The sequence below is a fragment of the Antennarius striatus genome, chromosome 19 (genome assembly GCF_040054535.1).
Source record: "Antennarius striatus isolate MH-2024 chromosome 19, ASM4005453v1, whole genome shotgun sequence".
Lineage (NCBI taxonomy): Eukaryota > Metazoa > Chordata > Actinopteri > Lophiiformes > Antennariidae > Antennarius > Antennarius striatus.
The window spans coordinates 9,090,512-9,115,493 of record NC_090794.1 but is presented as its reverse complement, the minus strand read 5'-3'; the positions used below and the strand labels follow the sequence as shown (position 1 = coordinate 9,115,493).

Genomic DNA, 24,982 nt, shown 5'->3' with positions numbered 1-24,982 from the left:
ATAACGTATTATATTACTAAAGCACAAGTTGCAACCTGCTGTGAAGGAAGTAACACATCATTGATGCCAATATAGTATATAGCTTGAGGGGCCGCTTACTGCACTGATATTTGTTTTACGGTGGAAAATTTTGTAGTAACTCTGTTGTATTAAAATTATTTTACCTCTCTTGCACTACATAATTCTGTGAGATGTTTTGAGGTTTTCATACAAGGACAATGATACTTTGCAAATACTATGTGAATAAACATAAGACACTTGTTTTCAGCTCTTACAAACTGCTTGCATAATAGATGACTGACAATGCATGCTGACAATGGGAAGTATCCTTACAAAGACAAGGCTGTGTCTGTTTACCTCAATCACTGTGAAATAAAAAAAAAAAAAAACAAGCACGTAGAATATGACTTTCTGTATAGTTTAAGATGGTAATAGAACATTTCCAAATCTGCAATGCAAGAGTGTTGTGGTAAAATGATGCAAAGTTGCAACACAATCGCCTGAAGGGTAATGGACTTGCCAAAATCAGATACCACTATCATCAGTCCAATGAGGACTACATACAGACATAAATGCTTATGAAAAGTATGAAAGGAGATGAATCATTTGGAGTCATACAACATATAGTACAAATATTATTACTACAAATGAGAACCCACACGACAACCCCATTTAGAGTATTTGATTATCTAATATCAGACATCCAGCAACAGAATCACCAAAATACTACTGCAATCAAATGCAAACTAGTTACAGAGGCTGAACTTGATGTAAAACAGATACTAGTTTACTTTCAATCAACCTGAGTTTGATTAGTACTGAAGTCCAACAGATTTTGAATCTCACCAAAAAATCCATAAGTCAGTGAAACTAACAAAATACTAAAGAGTCATGCCTGTGCAATTACCCCAGTCAATTACAACTTATCAGAACCAAGCAGAGAGAAGAAATGCACCCCACTAAGGTGCTTGGCGTTTACGAGCCCCTGATGTTTACTGAAATTGACTAATTGACTCCACTAAGGTAAAGAACAATGAGACTTAATGTCCACGGGGGATTGTATAATTTTCTGTCATAGTACAGCCTAAATGCTGAACTCCTCTTTCGTGTTTGAGTGAAACAGGACAACAACAAAAAAAAAGGCAGATCCATTATCATCGAAAACAATACACCAGATCAGCCTAAATTTCAATGGCAGGCCTGCCAATCCTTTGAAAATCTTAACGATTCATCTGATCATGGAAGCATCCAATTTTGATTTGTGGAAGATAGATTTTTCAAGAAAGAAAATACAAACTAAAAGAAACAAATGAGACATTCAATGCCCGGCCATCTGGCTAATCAGTAAATAAAAAGATCAATTGGTTTGTTAACAATATATGAAGCAGTGGTTCTTAACCTGGGTTCGATTGAACCCTAGGGTTTCGGTGAGTCGGTCTCAGGGGTTCGGCGGAGATGGAGTTCAAGACAAAACACCCGACACGATGCGTCGGGTGTTTTTGCCGAACATACACGAATCACTGTGTACGTTTGACACATCGTGTCAACTCATGATGACATGCCCCCCTTAGCCATCACTGGCTGCAGGTGATCACGCTACATCGATTAGCCTACCTGTGCTACATGGGATTTTGCGCACTCAGTAGTTGATTTATGCCTGTCGTGAGGGTACGTCATCTGATTGTTTTCTTAATATTTTAATTCATAGTAACTATGTCGAGAGAAAAAAGAAAGTGGTCGGACGAATATGTGCAACGTGAATTTACATGTACTGTATAACGGAACGTGATGGGAGTCAGCGTTCTGCATGATTTGCAATGTCAAGTTGAGCAACTCTAGTCTCGCACTGGCAAAAATAAAGACTTTACTGAAGGAGGGTACGGTGAGTGAGCATATGAAACCGGCAGGGTTTGGTACCTCCAACAAGGTTAAGAACCACTGATGAAGGCTACTCGGCTTTACAAAGCTTTGACATCATGTGAGGGAAAAGACCTTCAAAACTGCACATCAATCAGCACATTAATTAATGGCAGCTCGGGTTCCCCGTTATTTAGTTGCTTCTAAAAAAGACTGTTGACCCTCCTTATACAACTCCTTGACTATGAATAACAAACCCTGGAATTTGGTATCACATAATTATTGTTACGTATTAGAAATAAATATTACTGTTTAGTCATCCGTGTCTGGATTATTGACAACCTATGAGCCATTCTATTAAATTCTTTTGGAAGGGTAGGGTATAATCAAGGAACAACTGCTCCAGATTTTAATGGTCATCACCAGGGCCCAGAATATTTTGAAAGGATTATATATTACTGTGAGAGAGGGAACATTTCAAAATTGAAATTAAAGTTTTCTCCATATCCATTTGACAGTTGTCCACAAAAGAAATTTATTTCACTACAGTAATTGCCGCTATCTCTCAATAGTTCTTTAAAAGCATCTGGATCTAGATAATTTAAACAATCACCAAATAAAATAAAAAAACAAGTGTTCCATGACTCAAATCGTACTTCTTCACAAAATTTAATTTGAATTCCACTTGCAATTTTTTAAAACTTCTTCTAAAACAGAGGGGAAAATGGTCACCTGATAACCACCTGCACATGAAAAATGTTATAGGCCCACTTCCTTGTCCTATCCTTATAATACATTATAGCATATGAAAAAGTAATAACCATACAGTATATCATCTTGTGGCATTGTTAGCATAATAACTCTTTTTGTATAGCATTGGATAGCCCTCCTCGCTGTCTCTTCCCCATTCCTAATATCCTCAGGCAGCACAGCGTGTAGTTATTGCACATGCACATGGGCAATGAATAACAAGACTCAAACATTCCAGTGCAACTGTCCAAGCTTATTTGTTTCATGCAAATATGAAGACCATTTACAATAGTAATACAGCTAACTGTGGTGCAAAGTGATAGCAATTCTTTAAAGAGAATCACCACATATTACTACCTAATTTATAAATTCAACAGATAGGAGCATCAATAGACAGAAATGGAAGTGTAAAGAATCACAGACACAGAATGAATGTGTACAGACACAAACACTGATGTCAGCTCATCTACAACCTAAAACAATAAAAAGAAGCAAGAGGCATCATGGATGATTTTACATTCATTTCACGCTTGGTGCCACAGCGATCCAAGAGGCATCTGTGCCCACAAAATGGCAGCTTAAACTGAGCACTTATTTGCTTGGGGTTTTGCATGATTTCAATGGATTTTATTGGTGATTGCCTGGAGATGAGTGTGTGTAACTCAAAGATATTTTTTGCCTTCTAGTCCAGAGGCAGCTTTGGGGAAAATCAATATCCATTCGTAAAAGCTAATAATATTTGCCATCTCATTTCCAGGCAAGATGCTTTGTTTCTTGATGTTGACCACTGATTTGGTCTGATTGTTTCCTTCAGAAATAGGGAAAAGTGTTGCCTCCATTGTTTGCACCATTGTCATTGTATCCAACTGTTCACAGGAGATAATGAAATACATTCATTGCCAATGCTTTAAGTTGAAAAAGACACAAAACTGATATAAATAATAATAGAACATTTGTTGTCTAATTTTAATAACCATTGATTAAATTTGTTTGGAATATATACACATTTTTCTTAAATCAATTTACCAAACATGTTTGAATGAACTGAAAAGAATATTTTGACAATCACATTCACTTCTGTATTTTTTTTTAATTTGACAATATTGATGTGAGAAAAGTGGAGGAAAAGTGGAATATTTCATTAGAGGGATTTGTTAGCATGGAAAGGACTGTAAAGAAGACAAGGGAAAAATAAAGACCTTTTTATGTCCAGGACACATGAGCCACTATCCCCGAAAAAACTTGATGCCCCACAACTCATATCATAGCGGAATAATAGAAGAATGACAAAGCTTGTTCAAATTCAAACGTGTCTTTAAAAATGTAAATTAAAAAAAAAGAAATTATGAGATGGACACTTATTGGATCCCCTACAAAGGAAGTATGACATTTTGCTAAATTAGTTATTGAGGATAAGTGACATGCCATACGCTTAATATTGATAAGTGAATACTGTAAATTGATTTAAACTGGCTAACTGAATCCACATATCTGACTATAAACTTGCTGATGTGTATGTTGCTTACAGTACATTAAAAAAATATACTAAGCAGGTTCAACATTAAAGAAAAAAGTACCAACTACAGAAGAGATATTAATGACATCCAGGTAGCATGTAAAATACATTGCCATGTAATTTACACACCTGTTCTACAAGTATTGGTTCTTGTAAATAATAAAGCTGGTAGCTTTGACTTCAGTGAGCACACACACGTACACTATTAACCTATTTTCATTGTCTACTACAGTCAGAGGCTGTGTCTTTTTTTACCAAGTACATATCCAGGCCATCCTTTTAGGCAGTAGCTACTTAACCCTGAGGTAAAACGAAGCTTGACTGTTTGTTATGACTTTAAATATCCCATCAAGGTCTTGTGATGAATTGACATTGGCAGTGGAGAGAGGAGCTGGCAGTTTACTGTGATGTGAGATACAAGGGAGCGGAGAGGCAAGACACAGCAGTGTTTCATCTACATGAATGCAGCCTGGTAGCTGTTGCCTTGGGCATGCTATTGATTGATGTGGAGGACACATTATGCAGTCACTGCATCATAATTATTTTTTCTTGTAAATAGTTCAACAAATGAATAAGGAATTAATTCAACACTGTATGGTAAAAACAATAGCAGAAAAAAACAACAATAAGAGCGCTAAAGGTGCACACTATACCTCCAACAAGACCCAATAGTCTGTTGTGACTCAATTAACTTAATTTCAATTATTAACTAACCTAAACTGACAATGTCTGGGGGCTTGCGAGATCTACATGATAAAAAAGAAACTTCCCTTTTACCTGAATTTAATCCACATTTCAATGGTTCTTTCTATGACACATGCACTATTCTAACCATTACATGAAAATCTGTCAAGCACTTGTAGTGCAGTTGATAAAAATGCTGGAAAGTCTAGCAATGTCCCAATCCATTAACTGTTTTTCTATGTCTTGTGCCAAACATCCTACAAACCTAATAAAAATATAACAAGTAATTTTTGTGCGAACTTGCAAATTGACAAAACACACAAAAGACGCCAGTGAAGGCAGAGGTGAAAACAAATTGCTGACAAAGGTTTTTTTGCAATTTAGAAGGAATCTGACAATTTTAGACTTTGACATTTAAGCAAGGCAACAGAATAGCCATAATTTGATATTTGAAAGAAAAAATGCCAGGTGACTTGAGTGTTGAAAACTGTTGTGAATGACTCAATTATCAATGAAAGGAAAGGAATTCGATATGAAATGGATCCTTGCGGTGATGCACGATGAATAACACAACACTGAGGCCCAGGTAATAGGCCTTGGGTTTTCTGCTTCTCCAGGGACAGAAAACCAGGACAGAGACAGGAGGGGTAAAGAGAAGGGTTGTGGAAAAAAGGGAAGTAGAGAAATCATGACGGGGCTATCCATGCAGGATAATGGAAACCACATCCTTCATCGTGCTTGCCTTTGCATTAACACAACACAACTGCAGCAGCCATCCCAGCCATTTACATCTCAACAAATGGGCTCATCTATGACCATTCCTTTTAACACCTATTTCAAAAATAGCCCCACTTTTCTCTACCTTTCCCTTCGCTTTGCCCATAGTAGTTCCATTTAGCGTGTGTCATACCTACCACATTGTACTGTCACATGCAATTCTCAACTCCAGCCAAATGGAAAAGAAGGGTATGTATAGAGCTGGACAGGAAGCCCCTTGTAAGTAAAGATCTAGGATATTTTTATCTTTCCATTAAGTCATGACCTTCCACAGCCAAGGGCAAAGCCAACAACCCTAAAATGGCCTGGCTTCAGTGGGTAGAATTTCATGAAGACATTATTTCTGCAGTATTTACAAAGAAAGTGAACTCACCCCTATCACATTCACTGAGCTTTCATCATGAATTTGTGTCATATAGACATGAATGACTCTGATCAATTCACCTAATAGCTGCCTTATTGGGGTGCTTCCAGGTGAGAACTGACTGCTGGTGTCATAAATTAACCACCTGAGTCAGCGTAATTAATTAAACCTCTGGTGGAGGTTGATAACAACTTTCCTAAGAGCATCTAAATTGGTGGTCTGCATCTCTGGCATTTGTAGATAACTACGACAGATAAAAACAGCACATATAGATTAACTGCAAGTTATTCTTCCCAAATATAAAGTGAGTGGTAAACTCAGATGACACAATTACTTAATGAGCTGATAATCAGATTATTTTCTAACAGCATTTTTTGTCCTTACTACTGATATGAGGGTAGTTTTGATTAGTTATACACCGTTGCAAAACCTAGCCAAATACAGTAGATAAAATACAATTAGATATGAAGCTGCAAGACTCAAATGTACAGCATACTGTGATAAAAATAAGTCATGTAAATTTATAAATGAAAGTAGTAACCATATTCTCATGAATTAAATTTTGTTTTTGTTTACAGATGAGTTGTATGAGCTATGTGGTAATTCCGGTCAGAGTGAGTGATGGTGATGTTCCCTAACACTTGACTGTGTATGTGAAATGCATAAACATTTCCCACCCATTAGCCCAAAATAAATTACATCCTATTTTTTCAGACATCAAACCATGAATTTAAGGGGGTGAGGGGGGAAAAGAAAAACAATGAATCTGAAAGCTTCTTTCATGTGTATAACTTTCTCCTGGATATAAACTGCAGCGATTCTGAGACTTCAACATGCCTCAATTCTTACAGTATTAATGGTGCCAACAAAGGCCCTCATCTCATAAGATGGGACCATCTCCCAGCAGCAATGATTTGTCCACATAGTGAGGAGCACTCTCATGAGGTACAGGCTCCACCTTGTGCTAGACAAGCATACTACATATACATTAAAATGTGTAAAAATGTTGGCCGCCAAAGACCAATTTTGTCTTACCTGCTTCAACCAAAGGATTGTAGCTAAAAACCCAACACCTGTTGCATTTTTTCTAGGATGTGTACATCTCTTAACAGCTGTTGAAGGTGCCTCTTATGGCCCATCTTAATTCCCTTATTTTGCTCGGGTGGAAACTAGAGGGTATTTTTCAGATTACATGCATAGCTAGCTTACCTCTGATTTGTTCACATAACAACCTCATTAGTCTGCCCCCTACCTATACCTGGCCCTCTCATCCCCTTAGGCACCTGTCGTTTGCCACAGGTGGGCCTGTAATTGCTCTGTGGCATGGGTACATTCTATGTAGTTAGAAGGGAGCTGCCTCACTAATGAGGTTGCCCAGTGTGTTCTCCAACTGCTTAGGAACGAATCTGTTTGCATGAGTAGGCAGGTGTGTGGCACCACATACATTTGCATGCTATTGAAATATAACACAGCTGCTTGCTGCTGCCACAGACAAAGAAAGAAGACACAAAAAAATGAGGAAAAGTTGAAGTGTGTTTAAAATTGAACAGAACCGTAATAGCCTACTGAGTGTATCATTATTTCATTCAAAACTGAACGTGTTGTCTCCTTGCTTTATGAGGTCCCTTGATATTTGATGTGTGTATTATTTATGGCCTGGATGTAGACTAATATGAGCCAAATGATTATAAAAGTTGTTCTGTGGGGTCTACAGAACACATGTATGCCTGATCAAACTGTAATTATCATCAATCTCTTTTCAGAATTTGAAGCATTAATTCAAGAGTGTGGTCTGAGCACTCACTCGTGGTGCACGGTTTGTAAGTGGCCTCTCCTTGAGTGCTGCTCTTGGTCTGCTCTTCTCCTCCAGTCTGCTGCTTTCTGGTCCCACCAGCGCTAAGAGCTGTCGTCGGTGGAGTTGGCGTCTGGACGTCTGCATTGAGCATGGAGGATCAGTTACTGACAACAGAAACTACACTTTGCAGAGCAAAATATTGAAATACGATTAGTTAGGTACAGCCACAAAAGCACAAAAATTACACAAGAAAAGCATTTGCATTAGTTACTACTATAGCTACGACAGCAATTCCCCATCTTGCTGTGGTGATCTAATTGACGGCTTTACAGAAAAGCCTCGACTGGAAGAAGAAATATTTACACCGCTATACTGTATATCGCCTTTGAAGAAATTGACTTCTGACCCTGCAAAATCAACATGGCATCTTCGGCTTTTAGCTGCTAAAAGATGACATCAAAATGACTTCTAAATACTGCTTCCTCTTTAATAACTTTTCTCCATCGGCTTAGAGGAATTCAACTGAAGTGGTTCATGTAAGAATTCAATATTCCTGTTTTAGAAATTAATTTTTTTGATTAATGAAAACTAATTCAATCAGGTCACAAGTACTGTTACTGTGTAGCAGTGTTATGTTGCTTCCTCTGAAATGTAGGTGATTACATCCCGCGAAGCAGTGATGTACTGTAATTGTCAGTGTTTGTGTGTTCATCCGTCTGCCAAATATCTTCATAAATGTTGCAGATAGAATGACGAAAGAAAAAGCACATTACTCGAGCGGCAAAAGGGATGAAAATGAGATGATGACCTTGACAAAACTAAGTCATGGTCAAATTTCAACTTTTGTACTCTCAGGAACTGGATAAGAGTGAAAGACGAGGGAGAAGGCCAGTGTAAGACCATAGATCAAAGCACTAGCTAAATCTACTGTCTGAGATATTTTCTATCCTGAGATATTTTTGCACATATCTGAGGAACCGGATAAGATAGAAAGATGAAACAGGTGTTATATTCAGGGAGGCAAGGGGATGAAAATTAGATCACAACCTTGACCTTGAAAAACTAAGTCAGGGTCAAGTTTTCACTTGAATACCTTTTTAGGTACACATCTCTGAAACCCCGTGACAAATAGAATTCACCAGTTACATGTTGGATCATGGGCTTTCATTAAATGACCCTGACCTATGAAAGTAGGTCAGGGTAAAATTTTGAATTCAGGGGTGTCGCGGGATGTTGTAGGATCTGACTGCCTTGTTCTTTCTGCACATGTTGGGTAGGTGTGCATTCCTTGACAAGTACACAGCTGAATAAAGATCAGTGTTTAGTAGCAGATTGAAATATAGGCAAGTATAGCAACAACAATATTTGCATATGATTACACATTTGTTCTGAGGATCTGACCACTTACGTAGCTCAATGTGTAAAGACAAAACTTTATCAGGTTCATCATACTTGTGTACTTCTGTGAGCACAAGAGTGCCAGATAGACAGCTAACACAGAAGATATTCTCACAAACTCTGAGGTTAGACATGGGTTCTTTTTGTTCTTTATCAAGTAATGCTAAATCACCCAAGAAATTGTTTCTTTTCATTAAATTGTGTAGCTATTCTCTTCATTTTTCCAAGGAAAGTGCAGTAAGTGCAGGCTTTTATTGATTACACAGCAGTGCAGACATCTTCTGTTTTGTGTCAATAACAAATTTCAAAGTGATTTTCTTACCCCTCTTTCTACGAGCCTCCTTGATTTCTTGACACATGCGATCAAACTCTGGGTCCAGTTCAGAAGCAAATATAGCATGGGCTGTGTCCTTTAAACTGCACGCTCTGTGTCTTATCACCTTGTCTGAGGAGAGAGAGTGAAACGTAACACTGGTGTCACTGAACATAGATATGTGGTTTTCTGAATGTGTGTAATTGTTCAAGGGCAGTCAGTACTTCTAGCAGTGTCTCTGAAATATCTGTGATTTATCATCAAAGCCTGTGCAGGAATATTATTTGCAGTTGATTCTGCTTTTTATTAACAAAACAATGCAAAGAATCAATAGTAAGCCCGGTCGTGTCTCTGTGAGAAAAGGGATTGAAGCATTTTCTCAGAGTTGGAATAAAAGGATAGCAGTATATATGGTGAGAAACGTATGCAAGCAGAAGTCAGACAAGCACATTTTGATATTTCACTTCAACCACATTATGTGACAACAAGATTGGTACACTGCATATGCACACCCAAGAACACAGACATGCAATATGAAAACTTTGATATGCTAAATTCAATACTTTATTCACCGCTTGCACCTTCAGAAACACATTTATCCTAACAGCATCATTAAATCCCCCCTTTTCCCTTGCTCATGCATCCACGGAGGGAAAAATAAAGTATGGGCCTAAGAAGCAGGCTAAAGGCAAAGCAAGTGTAAACAGGCAGCCTCTCATTACAGCAGGCAGAAGGAGAACAGTTCAGAAAGTGAAAGAGGGTCACAATCTGCCAACTTCCTCTGTCTAATTGGAGGATGGCAAGCGTAATTGCAATAGAGGCAAGTTGTTTGTGTACGTGTGTGTGTGTGTGTGTGTGTGTGTGTGTGTGTGTGTGTGTGTGTGTGTGTGTGTGTGTGTGATCTGTACTGAGAGTGCATCCAAATGTGTGTAATTTTGCATGATAGGCACAAAATAACTAAGTGAGAAAAAGTGTCAAAGGTCAGCTGGGGTGACAAGAACTCATCAGCACCCTCATGAGCCCTGCCTCCCCTCCCAATCAGGCAAAAACAAGAAAGCATTAACATAAAACGCTTCCTTATGTGTTCTATTGTCTGTTTCTCAAAAAACTAAGTAGCATTTGGACGTTAGGCCTTCTTGTTAAGCTCTGAGAAGTCAGACCTTTTGACATAGTCATTATTTTTCAAGCTGAGAAGGTAAAAGATGAGGAAGCCAACATGATTGCACATCGAGGACAAAAAGATAAACATAGTATAAAGGCAAAAGAAAAACAGACGACTGTGGAATAATGAGGTTTGTACCCGGCACTTTGTAAGCTACATGTAGAGCTTCCTCTGCAACATAATTGTGCCGGGTATGGGCCATATTCCCTGGGACAGACACTGGGTGAGCAGGGAGGAGGCTTTGTTAGTCTTCTTTATTAAACTGCTTAATTGCATTTTTTGCCTTTAGTGTATCATTTGTAGTCCCTGCATTCAAACAAATGACCCAGACCATCGCCTGCAAAAACAGAGATATGATTTATTCATTTGGGCTGGGGAGAGAATTGCTTCCCATTATTTTAAGGCAGATATGTCCTTGGGAAAAGAAGAAGCTAAACTCACATGGCAAGATTTAAAATGGTCACATCAATTACACATTCTGAAACTGTAATATAAGTAGCTTTCAGGAAGCAACGTGGTATTTTAGCTGAGGATTTGATTCAAGAAGAATTTTTTGACGCAACATCATGTTTTTCCTCATTCCTCCATTTTAATGTTTTAGTTACACAGTGGATGTAGTCCATGTATTAACTGGCTATGGGCTATTCATTTTCGTCATTCACAATGAAACAACAGATACAGGACAGCAGTGTAGACCACTCTGGCTACAGTAACAATTATCCTTTTTTTTCTCTTTCACTCAGGGTCCACCTCAACAACAATAAGCTAAAATCCAATTTATTTTCAAGCTATTGCAAACGTCTGTTAGTGCATAAATATTTTTCTGTTTCTCACCACTCCACTGTGGAAATCATGCTTCACTTCAAAAGATCATTGAGATGATACAAGGAATTATGTAAGAACCCGTTCAACTTGCAAAATAACTTTTTCAAGAATATGCAAAACGAAAAATAAAAAACACTGAAGACACCATAAGTGGTAGGGGCTGTATGCTCCTTTTGTTTCATAAATATTACATGTGTTACTTTTCACATGCATGACAGACAAATGGAATACTACAATAGCCGTTTGTCCAGAACAAACTAATACTCAAACTACCTATAAAGACACATGGCAGGTTGCCTATAGACTCAGGGTAGCATTCAGAATTTCTAAAAAATTTGGCCATGTTAGTTTCCATGTTTTTTAAAACAATTTGGTAATAATTGTATCAAAGTAGATTCAACACAGCATCAAGGAACAATCAGAAAACAGCATGTGGTTGTTTTTTTTTGTTTTTGTGCGTCAGTTTGTTCTCACACATGACAGATGAAGTGCAAATAGAGGACCTTGTGCATGTATGTGAATCATTGGTCATAGAAACATGCCCGTGAAATTATTGTAATCACCTCCAGGATCCTTGTCAGGATTGTAATCTAGAGCATTGCTGCAGATGAGGTCGATGTCCACCAGAAAGTCCTTCACTGTCAGGTACTGGTGGGTATCGATCTTGGTCATGACGGTTGACAGGTCCATAGGCTGGTGAATAACCTCCAGGTAGTCTGACACCTGACACATAAAAAGCATTATAACTAAACATTAAAAGTGGCTTCATCCAATTATGAGTTCATGTGGACTGTCACTGAATACCTCCTCAATGTCAACCGGCTTGCTGAAGATGTTAAACCGTTTGTCAGTGGCCAGGCGCTTGGTAACATCCCTGAGAAAAAGCCTGAGCTCCCGCAGTGTGCTTTCCTCCTGTTCAGCCAGGCGGAGCTGTTCCTCTGCAGTCAGGACTCTGGGGCCCGGAGCTTCTGCCACTGGCAGCACCTCTTTACATCTTTCTGTTGGGAGACGAGTTTAAAAAAAAAAATTTAATGTGCAAGGAAACGGGAAAAAGGTGAGCAAAAACCCTTTACAGACACCACCTAAAAATATAGCACCAAAGTAGAAATCAAAATGCATTCAAACATTTTTATTTTCACCCTCCACAACAAAACAGCAGCTACAGGCAATTTTACATCAGCAATAAAAAACAATATAAAAAAAAATCCAAAGCACATTAGAAGTGAAGAACCAGACAGTCACATCTCAAACTTGATCCTTGACTACTTCCCTTTGATCGTCATTGCATACGTAAACCAAAATATACTAGAACCCCACATAGGTTTTGTTTTGAAATTTACAAGGAACAGCCTCTGGCAAATGACAGGGTGATGAAGCAAGGCAAGCAGATATCCTATTCTCCTTTCCCAAAGCACCAGTCCTCGCCTAAGGCATCTGCTGACATCATTAGGAAGGTTCCACTGCACCTCGGGCCGCTTCACACACTAGCAAATCCAAAAAACCCTGATTCTAATTATGGATAATAGTGGCAGGGCACTCTCATGCTTTTCTACACACCTCTCTGCTGGAAGCCAGACTGCTGTCTTAGGAAGGTATCCCTGAAGCACACTCAGAAAGTAAAGCAGAGGACCCCTGCCTTGCATCAATGAGGAAACTGGATGAATGCTGGGCATTATTTCCATTTGAAAGCTTGCTTGGACATTTCTCCCATACTGAACCGGAGGGCTATGGGAGCACTATGAACAGGAGCAATAGCAGTTGAACGGGAGGATGGAGGGTATGATTTTGGGGTGTGGGTTGGCTGCTTTTGTAGCAAGAGAGTAATAGAGATGTTAAGAAAGATACAGCCTCTGTGTGATTAAGACACTCTTATGTATATCTTATATCTGTAAATAAAACTGAACTGTTTATGAATATTTAACTAAATTGTAAATCTAAATCAGGAGTATTAAGAGTCTCTTTCCCTTTCCCCCCCAAAAACTTCATAAAACAGTTCCTCCAGAGCGACAACATCCTTAGCTCTCCATCTCTATGCTGTGGTTCTACCCAGAGGCAACTTTGCTATCATAGGTATAAAAGTATGACAACATGCTTTTTTCTTTAATAATGGATCACAAAAAAGGTTCATACTGCCACCTTCTGAATCACTTTGGAGACTGTGTATTTGTAAACTGGATGCAACGAGTTTGAGTAATCAGCTCGATATATTTACTATATTGGACATCACTTAATTTTATATTATATATCATTCAGCCTATAATGTATTTTTCTTAGACACAGTATATTCTTATATGCATTATTTCAAAATAAGGAGAAGGACAACACTGCCCTCTAGGACTGACAGCTTTGAACTAGCATCGTGTCATTACAGTATGTATCACTAAGTGTGTACAGTGAGTACCTGCATTCCTAAGGCGTGGTGGAGCCCTGGCTGCTTGGACCAGCAGCAAATCAGCAAAAAAGTTTCTCCTGTCCTCTTCCCCTGGAGGGCACAGCGTCACTACCTCCCCATAGGTCCTCTGGAACATTGCTCTCATCTGTATAGATGACAGCGTGGTTTGATAAGAATTCAATGACCACTATTTTACATTATTGGGCCTTCAAATTAAACTTCCCAAGCAATAAAAGAGATGGTTGAAACAGCGATCAAAGTTTATGATCATTTTATCTTCATTTTAGCTCCTCTTAAATTAATCAAGTTTAGAGATTACCATTTTTATGCGCACACTCTGGTTGCTCCAATTTAATGTTTGTCACATAGTGGCTGGATGTTGTTACTGTTCTCATCGCCCACTTCATAAAGCTATAACATAACTAAGCACAGCAAGAAACAATGCATTCAGCTTGAGTTCAGTGCAAAAAAAAACAGATTATAATATACAGTAGTTTTATCCACATGACTTGCAACAGTGGTTAAAAGTAAATTAACAAGAAAAAGAAAAGGTTACACTGCTTTTGATAAACAGAATACTCATCTTGCACTTATCAGTGCTGGTCTGTCTGTGATTTATTAACTGAAAGTCACTGAATTCAAGGGATCAATGTTAACTGATCCTTATCAAGAAAAAATTTAACTTACAGGTAGAAAAAAATAACACTTAGCTTTTGTATGACAATGGCTGTATTCATTGCCTCACTGGAATCATAAATAACATGCCCTCATCAACATGGCTCCCTGGCTGCAGCCTTTGATTGCTTTCAGCCAGAGACATCATCTATTTAAAATCTATGCAGAACTACATTCAAACACCCGATCTTTCAATATCAGAAGAAAACTGTCGGTGATTTTTGCCTATTCAAACACTGAATCACAAATAACGATTGCAAAAACATCTGTAACCAGTTGTTATTAACCAATGATCAGATTTGACCAAAACTTTCCACACATCATTACTGTTGCATTTAAATAACAAAAAAATCTGTGCATCTATGCTGGGGGCAGTGGGAGGTGTAGAAGGTAGGAGGTTCAATGATTCCACTTCTATTTTATTTATTGTTTGTTTCCATATGCAACCAAAGCCTGCCCTGATACAAAGCTTTGTTGCTTACTAAGCACCTGCTTTCAACTTGATATCTCCCCCAAGTGTCATTCACGTCGATCCTCTCCCTTACCCATGATATGTTTGTTTGCAATTTCTCTCGGCATTGCTTTTTGTCCTTTTTTATATTGCTCTAGAATTTCCCCTCTTCAGAGGGGGGGGGAGCAAGGAGTGAATGAAGAGCAAAACAATCAACTGGACTTGCTTTAGGTCAGTTGAAAGGAATGAAGTAGGAACGAGTGAGATAGTAGGGGAGTCAGATGCGTACTAAAGTGTACACAATGTAATGAAGACTGCTTGAAAAAGGGCAAAGAGAATAAATACATGGAGACTGAAACCATCAGGAAGAATATACAATGATGTTTGTCTAGGTCAATCTCTGTGTTGAAGAAAGCCTCTGGGATGATATGCAAAAAGTCTTCCAGCTTTCCCTTCAATTCCAGTTGTTTTCCTTCAACACAGATCTACGTACCATGAGCTGGATGACTGAGGCTCTCCACAGGGGTCTGTCTGTGTTTAACAGGACTCATACTTAAAGCACTGGTTTGTAGTAACAGGTGATTCTCGTGTACCAAGTCCGCTTTGCATAATATGTGACGACAAGCTAGCCAACAAGACAATGAAGCCTTCAAAACTGCTTCGGCACATGGAGAGAAAGCACCTTGGATTAAAAGATAAGCTTATGGAGTTTTTTGGAAGAAAAGCAAGGACAGAAGCAATTACTGCAGGCCACCACGTCAACATATTGTGAGTGCACTGAAAGCATTATATTTAGTAGCTAACTGTATTCTTACAACTAACTGCCTCTTACAACTAGAACCGTCATAACAAGCACTGAGGACACTGAGATGCAATAGTGCTCCCACTGATTCATAGTTATGGTGATTTGTATTTTTTCATACACTTAACATTTATTTAATACCACTTGTGTTATTATTGTTGTATTTATTTGGCACATTTTGAAGGCCGGTCCACATACAGATGAAAAATAAACCGTTATATCATGAAAAACAAGAGTGCAAACATGAGAAGAATAAGAGCGAAATACATTGCATCAAAGTTACTGAAAGTTAGTAAAAGTTCCAGGCTATGGCGATTGATCAGTAGTACGCACGCGGTCACGTGGCACACATAAACAAAATGCACATGAACGCGAGGGCAGAAAGAAGTGTTGATAGAGGCAGCTCAGGGGGCGGTAGGGGTGGTGACAGATAGCACTCGGAGGCACACCCCATTAATACAGGGCGTTTCAGAATGGAAGTGATTTTAACCATATTCAATCAAAGATATTGAGGACCACGGATCACTTTGGGGCAAGACATTTCAAATACAGTGGAGTTATACATCTGGGGTCCCCTGCTGTAGACTGTGCAATTTATCATACAGCTGTTGAAGAACACTAACTTTAAGAAACTAAATGTGACTTGTAAGTCCCACTAAATCCACACCCAACAACGTCAACAGGCCTTGCTGAAACCAAGTGCTGAATGTAGGGCAGGTAGGTACATTGGTAACTTGATTTGAGGCGGCAGTGGCTCAGCAGTAGAGCAGATGTCTTGAAGACGGATCACCCGGCCATCGGTAGATCGATTCCCGCTCCCGCCATGACATCCCTTGGAGTGTGAGCTGACAGTGGGAGGTGTCAGCTCACCTCCCAGCCACTGCCGAGGCGCTCTTGAGCAAGGCGCCGTCCCCACCACAAGCTGCTCATTTGGGGCGCGACCTCCGAGCCCGACCCGTCACTCTTCCCCCCTCGACTAACTGCATGATTACAGGCCCCTAGTGTGCTGTGTTTCAGGGGGCTTGTTCACAACACTGTGTGATGTGCTAAAAACTAACACAAATGCATGTACTGAGAGTGTAAAGAGAATTTCCCCTTATTAATCCCTTAAGGAAGTTCCGACAGGGAAATTGTCATGATGTGAATGATATTCTAGGAAGGAACGCCGAGGAAGTTGACAAAACACCATTTCTCTCCTCTTCTGTACTTTGATGTTTGAAATATTTTTCAAAGTTATAGTAATTAATTATTTGAATTCTTCAGACTTGATTTATCAACTGGTTATTCTTTAAAATGACAGCCAAGTATGACCATATATTTGCCACATTGTTTTGGCTGAGTACAGCAAATACGATTCTGAATAGTCGGTCTTATATGTGTGACTGTGTTTCTAAGTTCTTCAAAAAAGAAAAACAATTACAAACTATGGTAAAAATATTCATATTCTACATACACTTCTTGCATTTATAATGTGCTGTTATCTAACACCAGTTACTTTACCCTTAAATCACATTTTCTTATTCCATCAGTCATCTACTGTGAAGGAAGTAAATCTGAGCAAAGAGAATGGTTGTTAAGGGAGGCCCAAGTCTGCACTGCCAGGTTTGGCTGGGGAGAAATGCTATTTGTTCCTTGCTGAGGTTTAGAGCTGAGACAGCAGCTGTCACTGTGTTCTCTGTGCCAGAAAGTGAAACAACACTCTATGAGATAGCCAAATCACTTACAGCATCATTGACTGTGACATTTTCATGCCTAAAAACCTAAAACTAAATGTCCTCAAACCTTTCTGGAAGAAGCTACAAAAACTCTTTTGAGACAAGACTTAAACAATTCAATACAAGCAAATAGGTCCAATTATTAGACTGGACAAAACTGTTTCACTTGGAAACAGCCTAAACAAAATTTCACTCATTCAGCAGTAGTCTGCAAAACAAAGTCTCTGTGGAAAACCAGGGGCATTGTTTCTTTTGTATGTGATGCATGTCTTGTTGTGTGTGGAGACAAGTTGCTACCTTGGCAGCAGCTAATGGGGGAAAACAAATAAAACTAAATAAAGCACAGTTGCTGTTGACTTTATGACATGAACAAATGCTTGCAAGGATCTTTGTGTGATATCTGAATTTCTGTGGTTACATTAATTTGAAAATATTTCTTCATGAACTTGTATCAAGCAACACTCAAATGGGGAAAAGAAAGAGTCAGAACACCATCAGGACTGTCTTGATTTATGATTGCTCACATCGATACACAAAGACTATGCTTCCCAGTTTTCCAACGTTCAATGACTAACATTAAAGTAAATTTAATAAAAGGGATAAGAAAAGCACAATAATTGCCAATTCTACATGCCTTCTCTCAGTCGCATTGTATACAACGACCTGCAGTGAAAAGGGGCACAATAACAAATGTAACTTACAGAACACCTTGAATTCACCAGTGTTAACAATTTCCTATGAGCACCCTGTAATTGTTTTTTGATAATAATACTAAAAGCATGAAGGAGGTAGGGTGGTGATATACAGGCAGAATGGGAGGCAGCTAAACAAATGATAAGAAAGGGTACATAGAGTCAAAGTAATTGAAACTCTGTGGGAGTAGACAACACTAGTGTGTCTGCACTTATGTTCCTGAGTATGCAAAAAGAAGGCAACCCTTTCGATGACACGTTAATCTCCTGCACCAGATGAACAAGGCATAAGGTTAATAGGCTCCTCTCTTACATAATAAAATTAAATGTTAAATAAAATTCATTCCCTGAAGGCAAGGAACACAATACAGACTTTAAGATACAAGACTTTAAGGTAGGTAGAGGCCTATGGTGATGTAGATGAGGTTCCTCTGGTACATACAACAGTAATCCTTCTGTTGGATAACCGACATTCACCAGGCCCTGCTGCGAAAAGGGCTAAGTAATGCACCTTTTTCTCTCCTTCAGGAAACAGAAGCTTCCGTCAGAACAATTTGTTCCTTTTCATTTGATTCACTCAGCACAAAACAAAGTATGTGACTGACAGAAGCCACAGAACCAAGTCAACCCTCCAGCACTGTAGTGTATCATTGACCCAGCAGAAAGTGCAGACTGATGAGGCTGTCACATCCAAAAGGTAAGACCAAAGAAATAGGGGCAGTGAAGACTACTGTGCCACATATGTTACTGTACGTGGTAGATAACCATTTAAATGAGGTCCATGACTTTGCCATGATGATTGCTAATGATGCCCTTGTGCTTTTATTGTCATCTTCTTCAGAGACAGAACTTTCACTAATAAGTAAAACCTTTCGACATTTAGCCATGAAGTCACCACAACTCAAGGAACAGATGACAACAACACCCACTCGGCAGTGTATGTATTTCCTCCCTTAGTTTTGCTGCTACCAACATTTGATTTTTTTGATTTTTGACAATACTTGGGAAAAAGTTAATGCAGACAGAGCAGGGACAACAACCTGAGACAACGGAGCATTTACAAGTATAAGAGGGTTGTGCTTGGGACACTGTTATTGTCCTAAAAGACACCTCTCCAGTAGCAACACATGAGGAAATGGTTTGTTTCAAGGAGAAGTCCAATTTAGAATGATCCAGATACATGGATTTCTCAGATGCAGCCGTGGTGGAAGACTGTTGTTAATCGCATCACTATTGGATCAACTGAAAGCAACTTGTATGAAAAGCAAATGTGTGTACTCCATGTTCCTACCTCATCTGGCAGCTGTGAGTAGTGAGTTTCGGCAGTGGCAAGGATGAGGACAGGGCTGAAAGAGGGTACGTCCTGCAGCAAGGTGACAAAGGTGCTCTTCACAGTGTCACTTACTGTCTCCCACCACTCTGAGACATGAGGCATGAATACCACACTGGGCACGCTCCGGCGTGCCTCACGGAAAACCTACAAGCCCACAATAACAAAAAAAACATAATTTTCTTTATTCCCGTGAAACAATCTATGTGTAAAATCATTAAAACTTATAGCCACAAAGTTGTCTCTTTTCTCCAAATGTCAACCACCTATGAAACAGATGGCCGTGTGTTAATTTCTGCGGGTACTTATGCATCAGCGTTACCTGAGCACACGACTCCTCCGGCGTTTTTGCGCTGATGGAGTAAAGAGTAGGCAAATCCAGGCGGTGAACTGGCAGCTTGTCCAGGTGATGCAGCAAGGCAGGGGCCAAATGGGAGCTCTGTCCTGAGCCAGCAGCGCCAGCCAGAAGTAGACGAGGACGATATGCTGTGGGCTGTTGGAGAGCAGTGCTAGAGACAGAAAGGAATTTATGGTCAGTAAAGTACAGCATCTAAAGCCTCATCACTGCCAGCAGTCACACTGTCATTCAAACAACACTGTCACTGCAGAAGACCTGCATCTAGTGACAGAAACAAATAAAAAAGGCTGCAGAGTAATACACAAGTCGCAGAAACTTGTTACAGTTTAGGCAAATCTTCAACTTCTATTATATTGTGTAGAAATTCATGTCATTTAAACACACATAAAGAACTGCATCTCCTGCATGAGCAGTTTGACTTTTTAAGGACTGCAAATTTTCAAGTTCTGCTTGACAAACATTAAACCAGTTAGCAGTGATCTTGTGTTTACATTACTTTACCTGCAGGGTTCACATATCGGAATGTGTGGAACATTCTTTTGAACAACTGTTCTCATGATCGATGAATGATTGGAGCAGTCTTATTATTCGCTTAGTATACGGAAAAGAGGATTCTCTCTGAAATGCTGGCTATGGAGTCACTAATTGTTTTTTCCTCTATGAGTTTCATTTCTACAGTATTAGTCACCAATAACATGATACAATTAAAACCACAAAATACTGTACAGTTAAAAGATTACTTCTGTCAATAGTCGGGATTGGTTGAATGTAGTCTGTATAAGCATGGCATGTTCTATACCCCAGAATACATCTGCACTTATTCATTAATGTATAAAACTTGAAAAAAAGAATATTGAAAGAATATTTCACATTGTTTATGCAGAGCAGTGTCAAAGTAATTAAATTCTACAGTGCAACTTCATCCCAAATCCCCACAAAACTGTTTTGTCTGTGGACTCACGAGGAGAAATGGAGGAAAGGTCTGTGCGTTGCAGAAGAGGAGAGCTGACTCTTTGGGGATGCAGCAGGCTGGACTTCATAAATTGAAGCAGAGCCTCCCTCATTGTCATCATCGCTGTACAAGTCCTCTTCAAGCAGTTGATTGTCACCGCCTAACACAGAGAACAAATCTCAAAACTTATATGTGATACAATTTTAATACAAAAGTTGCAAATGCACTTGTTTGGTAAACCATGACTTTTAAAGCGGTCATATCATTGGAATCCAGTCCAGTCATTTCACTGCATAGGTGTGTGCAAGACATACAGCTCTTGCAGTGTCTCCTATCTGTGCAGTGCTACATTGTGATGTACGCTGTCATGTTGGCAGGACAGGGAGTTGTGACATTAACTTGCAAGTAGAATGACTACTCAGGGACTATTTCACCACAGACTGTACGTTCAATGAAGTGGTGATTCGAACACAATATGTAACACACTAGGAAGTGAGATATGGAAAGGTAGAAGAACAACAAAAGACAAGATAAGAAAAGCTACAACCAGCAGTGTTGCATCAACAAAAATGATGCAGCTAAAATAGATGGATGGGTCTCACAGTCCTACCATGTGTGTTGTCCCTGTCAGTACACTGAGCATGGGGGAAGACTCGGAGTAGAGCTTTCAGCACCAAGGAGAATGATCTGGCCAGCAAGGGCCTGAGAGTGGGAGACAGGGCTCGACCCGGGGGAGCCAAGGCCCTCTGGGAGGCTGGGACAATAGTCCTCATGGCCTTGCTGAAGTCACTGGGCCCCAGGACAATGGAGGCAACATCCAGCTTCAGTTTAACACTGCTGCCGTAGATCTGGGGGTAGCGGCGGCGCAATGCAACCAAGGCTGCCTCTGTGCAAAGTGCTTTGATGTCAGCCCCGCAGTAGCCTGAGCGCAAACAAGTTAGACAAATGTTAGTTAAGTCGTCTGGTGTTTCAAACAGCAGAGACCTTCATTTTCAATTGATTAAAATGGTTTGACTGCTTGGTATCATACAGTTTCATACACATCCATCCTTCTTACCGACACATTTTTCTGCAAGTTCACCTACAAATGGCTCAGACAATTTAGGATTCCAGTCACGGGTATGAATCTCCAAGATGTGCTTTCTAGCCTGAACAAAGAATTTTGGGTGAACAAAGACAAAGAAAGAAAAAGAAACAACAAATCATTTAAATATAAGTTGCATAAATCATAAATGACTATGATGACTGTTGTCATAATTTACTTAACTCTGATTTCAAGCATACATTGAATGTATTGCAGGGATAGCCATTTGTTCTAGATCTATGTTTTTAAAAACCAAAAAATAGCTAGCTTATCTGATAATAGCAGTCCTGCATTCATTTGTAGACTAGTTTCAAGCAAATTGTGTCACATCATTGAAGATTTTGTTGTCATGGAGCATTTTCTCTGTAAATAAAAAAGTACTGTATAATAATTAATTAGGATTCTGTTGGTAGAACACAGATCATCTCATTGTCGGAATCAAAGCCACTAAAATACTGGAGTTTTGACAAAAAGCTATTTTTGTCATCAGTCCACATGACCTTCTCCCAGATCATCCAGATGGTCGCTGGCAAACTTCAGACAGGCCTGGAGATGCGCTGGCTTGAGCAGAAGGACCATGCATGTGCTGCAGGATTTTAATCCATGATGGTGTGGTGTGTTACTTGCTAATGGCTTGTAGTCCACAAAAACTGTTGGCAAGTGGAAAATCTAAAAAGTCTAAAACTGTGTAGTATGAACTCATTATGAACCTTCTGTTCCTGTTATGATTGTAAAACATAAGACGACCTACTCGCCATGTTCACTAGGGATGAGTCGCCGACAACAAGCTTTTTTCAAATATTTAAGGGATTTTTAATGTGACACAGAAAAAAAGCAAGTTTTCCCAAGTGCAAGATCCACTTTGCAATAAATTCTTATAAAATTGATTTTTAGTTTTCCAGAACCCTAATGAGCATCTGCTTTGCCAATTGCTTGTTGGATCAAAATATCCAACAGTGACGAGATAATAGCTGAGGAGACTCTTAATAGCTTGAGGGCTGAACACACTAATTTTTTGGTGGGACTCTAATGAATAAGTACTAATTACTTCGGCATTATATTGCATCTCCAGCTGGGTATGCATGTGGGGACAGCATTTATGTATAATAAGAGATCCTTATACAGAATGTTGCACACTATTGTCAAAAATGAGATGGCAATTTTGTTGTGCAGCATTATCTCAGTAAAATGTTTCTACAAATATACACAACTACTTAAATTCAATATGTAAAGGAAAAAAAAAGGCTTTGTGCAGTATGTGAACACTATATAGACATTTTACTACTCTGTCTTACCCTCTTGTCAGGCAGGTTGAACAAAAACTCCCGGTCAAAGCGTCCAGGCCTCCTGAGTGCCGGGTCAATAGAGTCAAGTCTGTTTGTAGCACCAATGACCACTATCTCCCCACGACTGTCCAAGCCATCCATCAAAGCCAAGAGAGTGGACACAATCGAACTGAACATTGGCAGGGAGGCAACAAGAAAAAACATTAAACATGCTAATAAGTATCCAGTTCTATCTAATCTGAGTAGTTACACAGCATGTCATAGTGAAACATTCACAGTTGTATTCATGATTGCAGAGTTCCACCAAGAACAAATACTGCTTTTGTGCTTTCTGGTTCACAGTGTTGGTCGTATTGATTCTTATATTTTTCTTTTCTTGCTGTGATAATTCCATCACAACAAGCACAATTCTAAAACAAGCAGTAAAAAAGAAAGTTTGATTTGTGATTTCCATTGCTACAACTGTCCAATGCCAAACAAAGAAACAAAAACAGATTTGATGTAAACCACCCAAACCCATGGCTTCCAAGTTTTATTCACAGTCAAAATGGCAGGACAAAAGGTTTTGAACTGTTTGAGGAGTAATCTGTAACAACTCCTATTCTGTCACTTTCACAACTGCGTGTCACATCTGTGAGTATAATTCACTTCTAATTTTGTTAATTTTGCGTGCATGTGAAATCCAAAATAAATGTGTGTTCCTGAGCACCTAACAAGAATAATGCAATAGGGTTTTTGAATTCCCACTGTGATGACTGCAGAAATTAGCAATTAAAATTTTTCATTGATCAAGTGATTCCGTAAAAATAAGAGCACATTTGTATTGTACCACATTAAAGGTATCACTGTGGTTAAAGAATAAACATATTGTATGCACACAGAGCAGTTAGCCTCACCTATGAATCTGGTCTTGCCTGCTGGAGCGAACAGGAGCCAAACCATCAATCTCATCAAAAAAAATAATAGATGGCCTCATCAGGTAAGCCTGAATAAAAGTAACCACATGGCAGAAAGGCAATGCTCATTTTTAGAATAGCATACATTATAGGTAGGCAGGTTTAGAAATAATACAATAACATTAGCTTACAGTGGACTAATACAGAGGTTTACTATGAGGTCAATTCAGGTCAAGTGACTGAAGCTGTGGCTGCAGTGACATAGCGCCAACTTGAACATACTAAGTAAGGTGCCCTGATGTCTCACCTGATCAAACAGCAAGCGTAATTGGCGTTCTGATTCACCGACCCACTTGCTGAGGCAATCAGCTCCTTTCCTCATGAAGAAAGAAACCTTCCTGTCTCCGTGGCTACACTCGTTGGCAAGAGCCCGTGCTACCAGAGTCTTTCCTGTCCCTGGAGGGCCATAAAACAAACACCCTCTAAAAAAAAAACAAGAAACAAAGGAAACAACAGATCTTTATTTGATAGATGCAATGAAAAGAACACTTGGATATTTGTGACATCAAGCAACTTTAAAACATCACCATTATCAATGACTTTTTTTTCTCCATTATTTGTTTCAGGAAAAAAAAAAATCTTACCTGGGTGGCTGAATCTTAAACCTCTCAAAGATCTCGGGATAAAGCAGCGGGAACACAACCATTTCCTTTAGTGACTGAATGTGATTGCTTAGGCCACCAACACTGTCAAACTTCACCTGAGGAGAAACCACAAATATTCAGCATTAAATAAATCTGGATGTCTATGAAAGATCCTTGGGAGGAAGTTTCACTGCATTGCTACAAAATATAAAGGTATAGGAGGAGCATAGTTTTCAATTCAAAAAGCTGCAGCACAGACTACGA

General features: G+C 39.2%; 1 protein-coding gene and 1 long non-coding RNA gene across 2 annotated transcripts in view; one reads left to right on the top strand and one right to left on the bottom strand.

Moving 5' to 3' along the window:
* atad2b (ATPase family AAA domain containing 2B) overlaps nt 1-24,982 on the bottom strand; it is a 62,876-nt gene that overhangs the window by 30,410 nt on the left and 7,484 nt on the right. Inside the window, exons 11-24 of the mRNA XM_068341995.1 lie at nt 24,719-24,834; nt 24,382-24,556; nt 24,075-24,163; nt 23,188-23,347; nt 21,866-21,956; nt 21,419-21,730; nt 20,818-20,968; nt 19,821-20,007; nt 19,460-19,645; nt 13,843-13,978; nt 12,246-12,439; nt 12,005-12,164; nt 9,464-9,586; nt 7,753-7,881 (exon numbers count right to left, since the gene is read on the bottom strand). Of these exons, the coding sequence (XP_068198096.1) occupies nt 7,753-7,881; nt 9,464-9,586; nt 12,005-12,164; nt 12,246-12,439; nt 13,843-13,978; nt 19,460-19,645; nt 19,821-20,007; nt 20,818-20,968; nt 21,419-21,730; nt 21,866-21,956; nt 23,188-23,347; nt 24,075-24,163; nt 24,382-24,556; nt 24,719-24,834 (2,209 nt within the window). The remainder of the gene's footprint in view (nt 1-7,752; nt 7,882-9,463; nt 9,587-12,004; nt 12,165-12,245; nt 12,440-13,842; nt 13,979-19,459; nt 19,646-19,820; nt 20,008-20,817; nt 20,969-21,418; nt 21,731-21,865; nt 21,957-23,187; nt 23,348-24,074; nt 24,164-24,381; nt 24,557-24,718; nt 24,835-24,982) is intronic.
* Nucleotides 18,739-19,106, top strand: LOC137613115 (uncharacterized). Its single transcript, XR_011038912.1, has 2 exons — nt 18,739-18,865; nt 19,010-19,106. It is a non-coding gene; the product is annotated as an uncharacterized lncRNA (long non-coding RNA).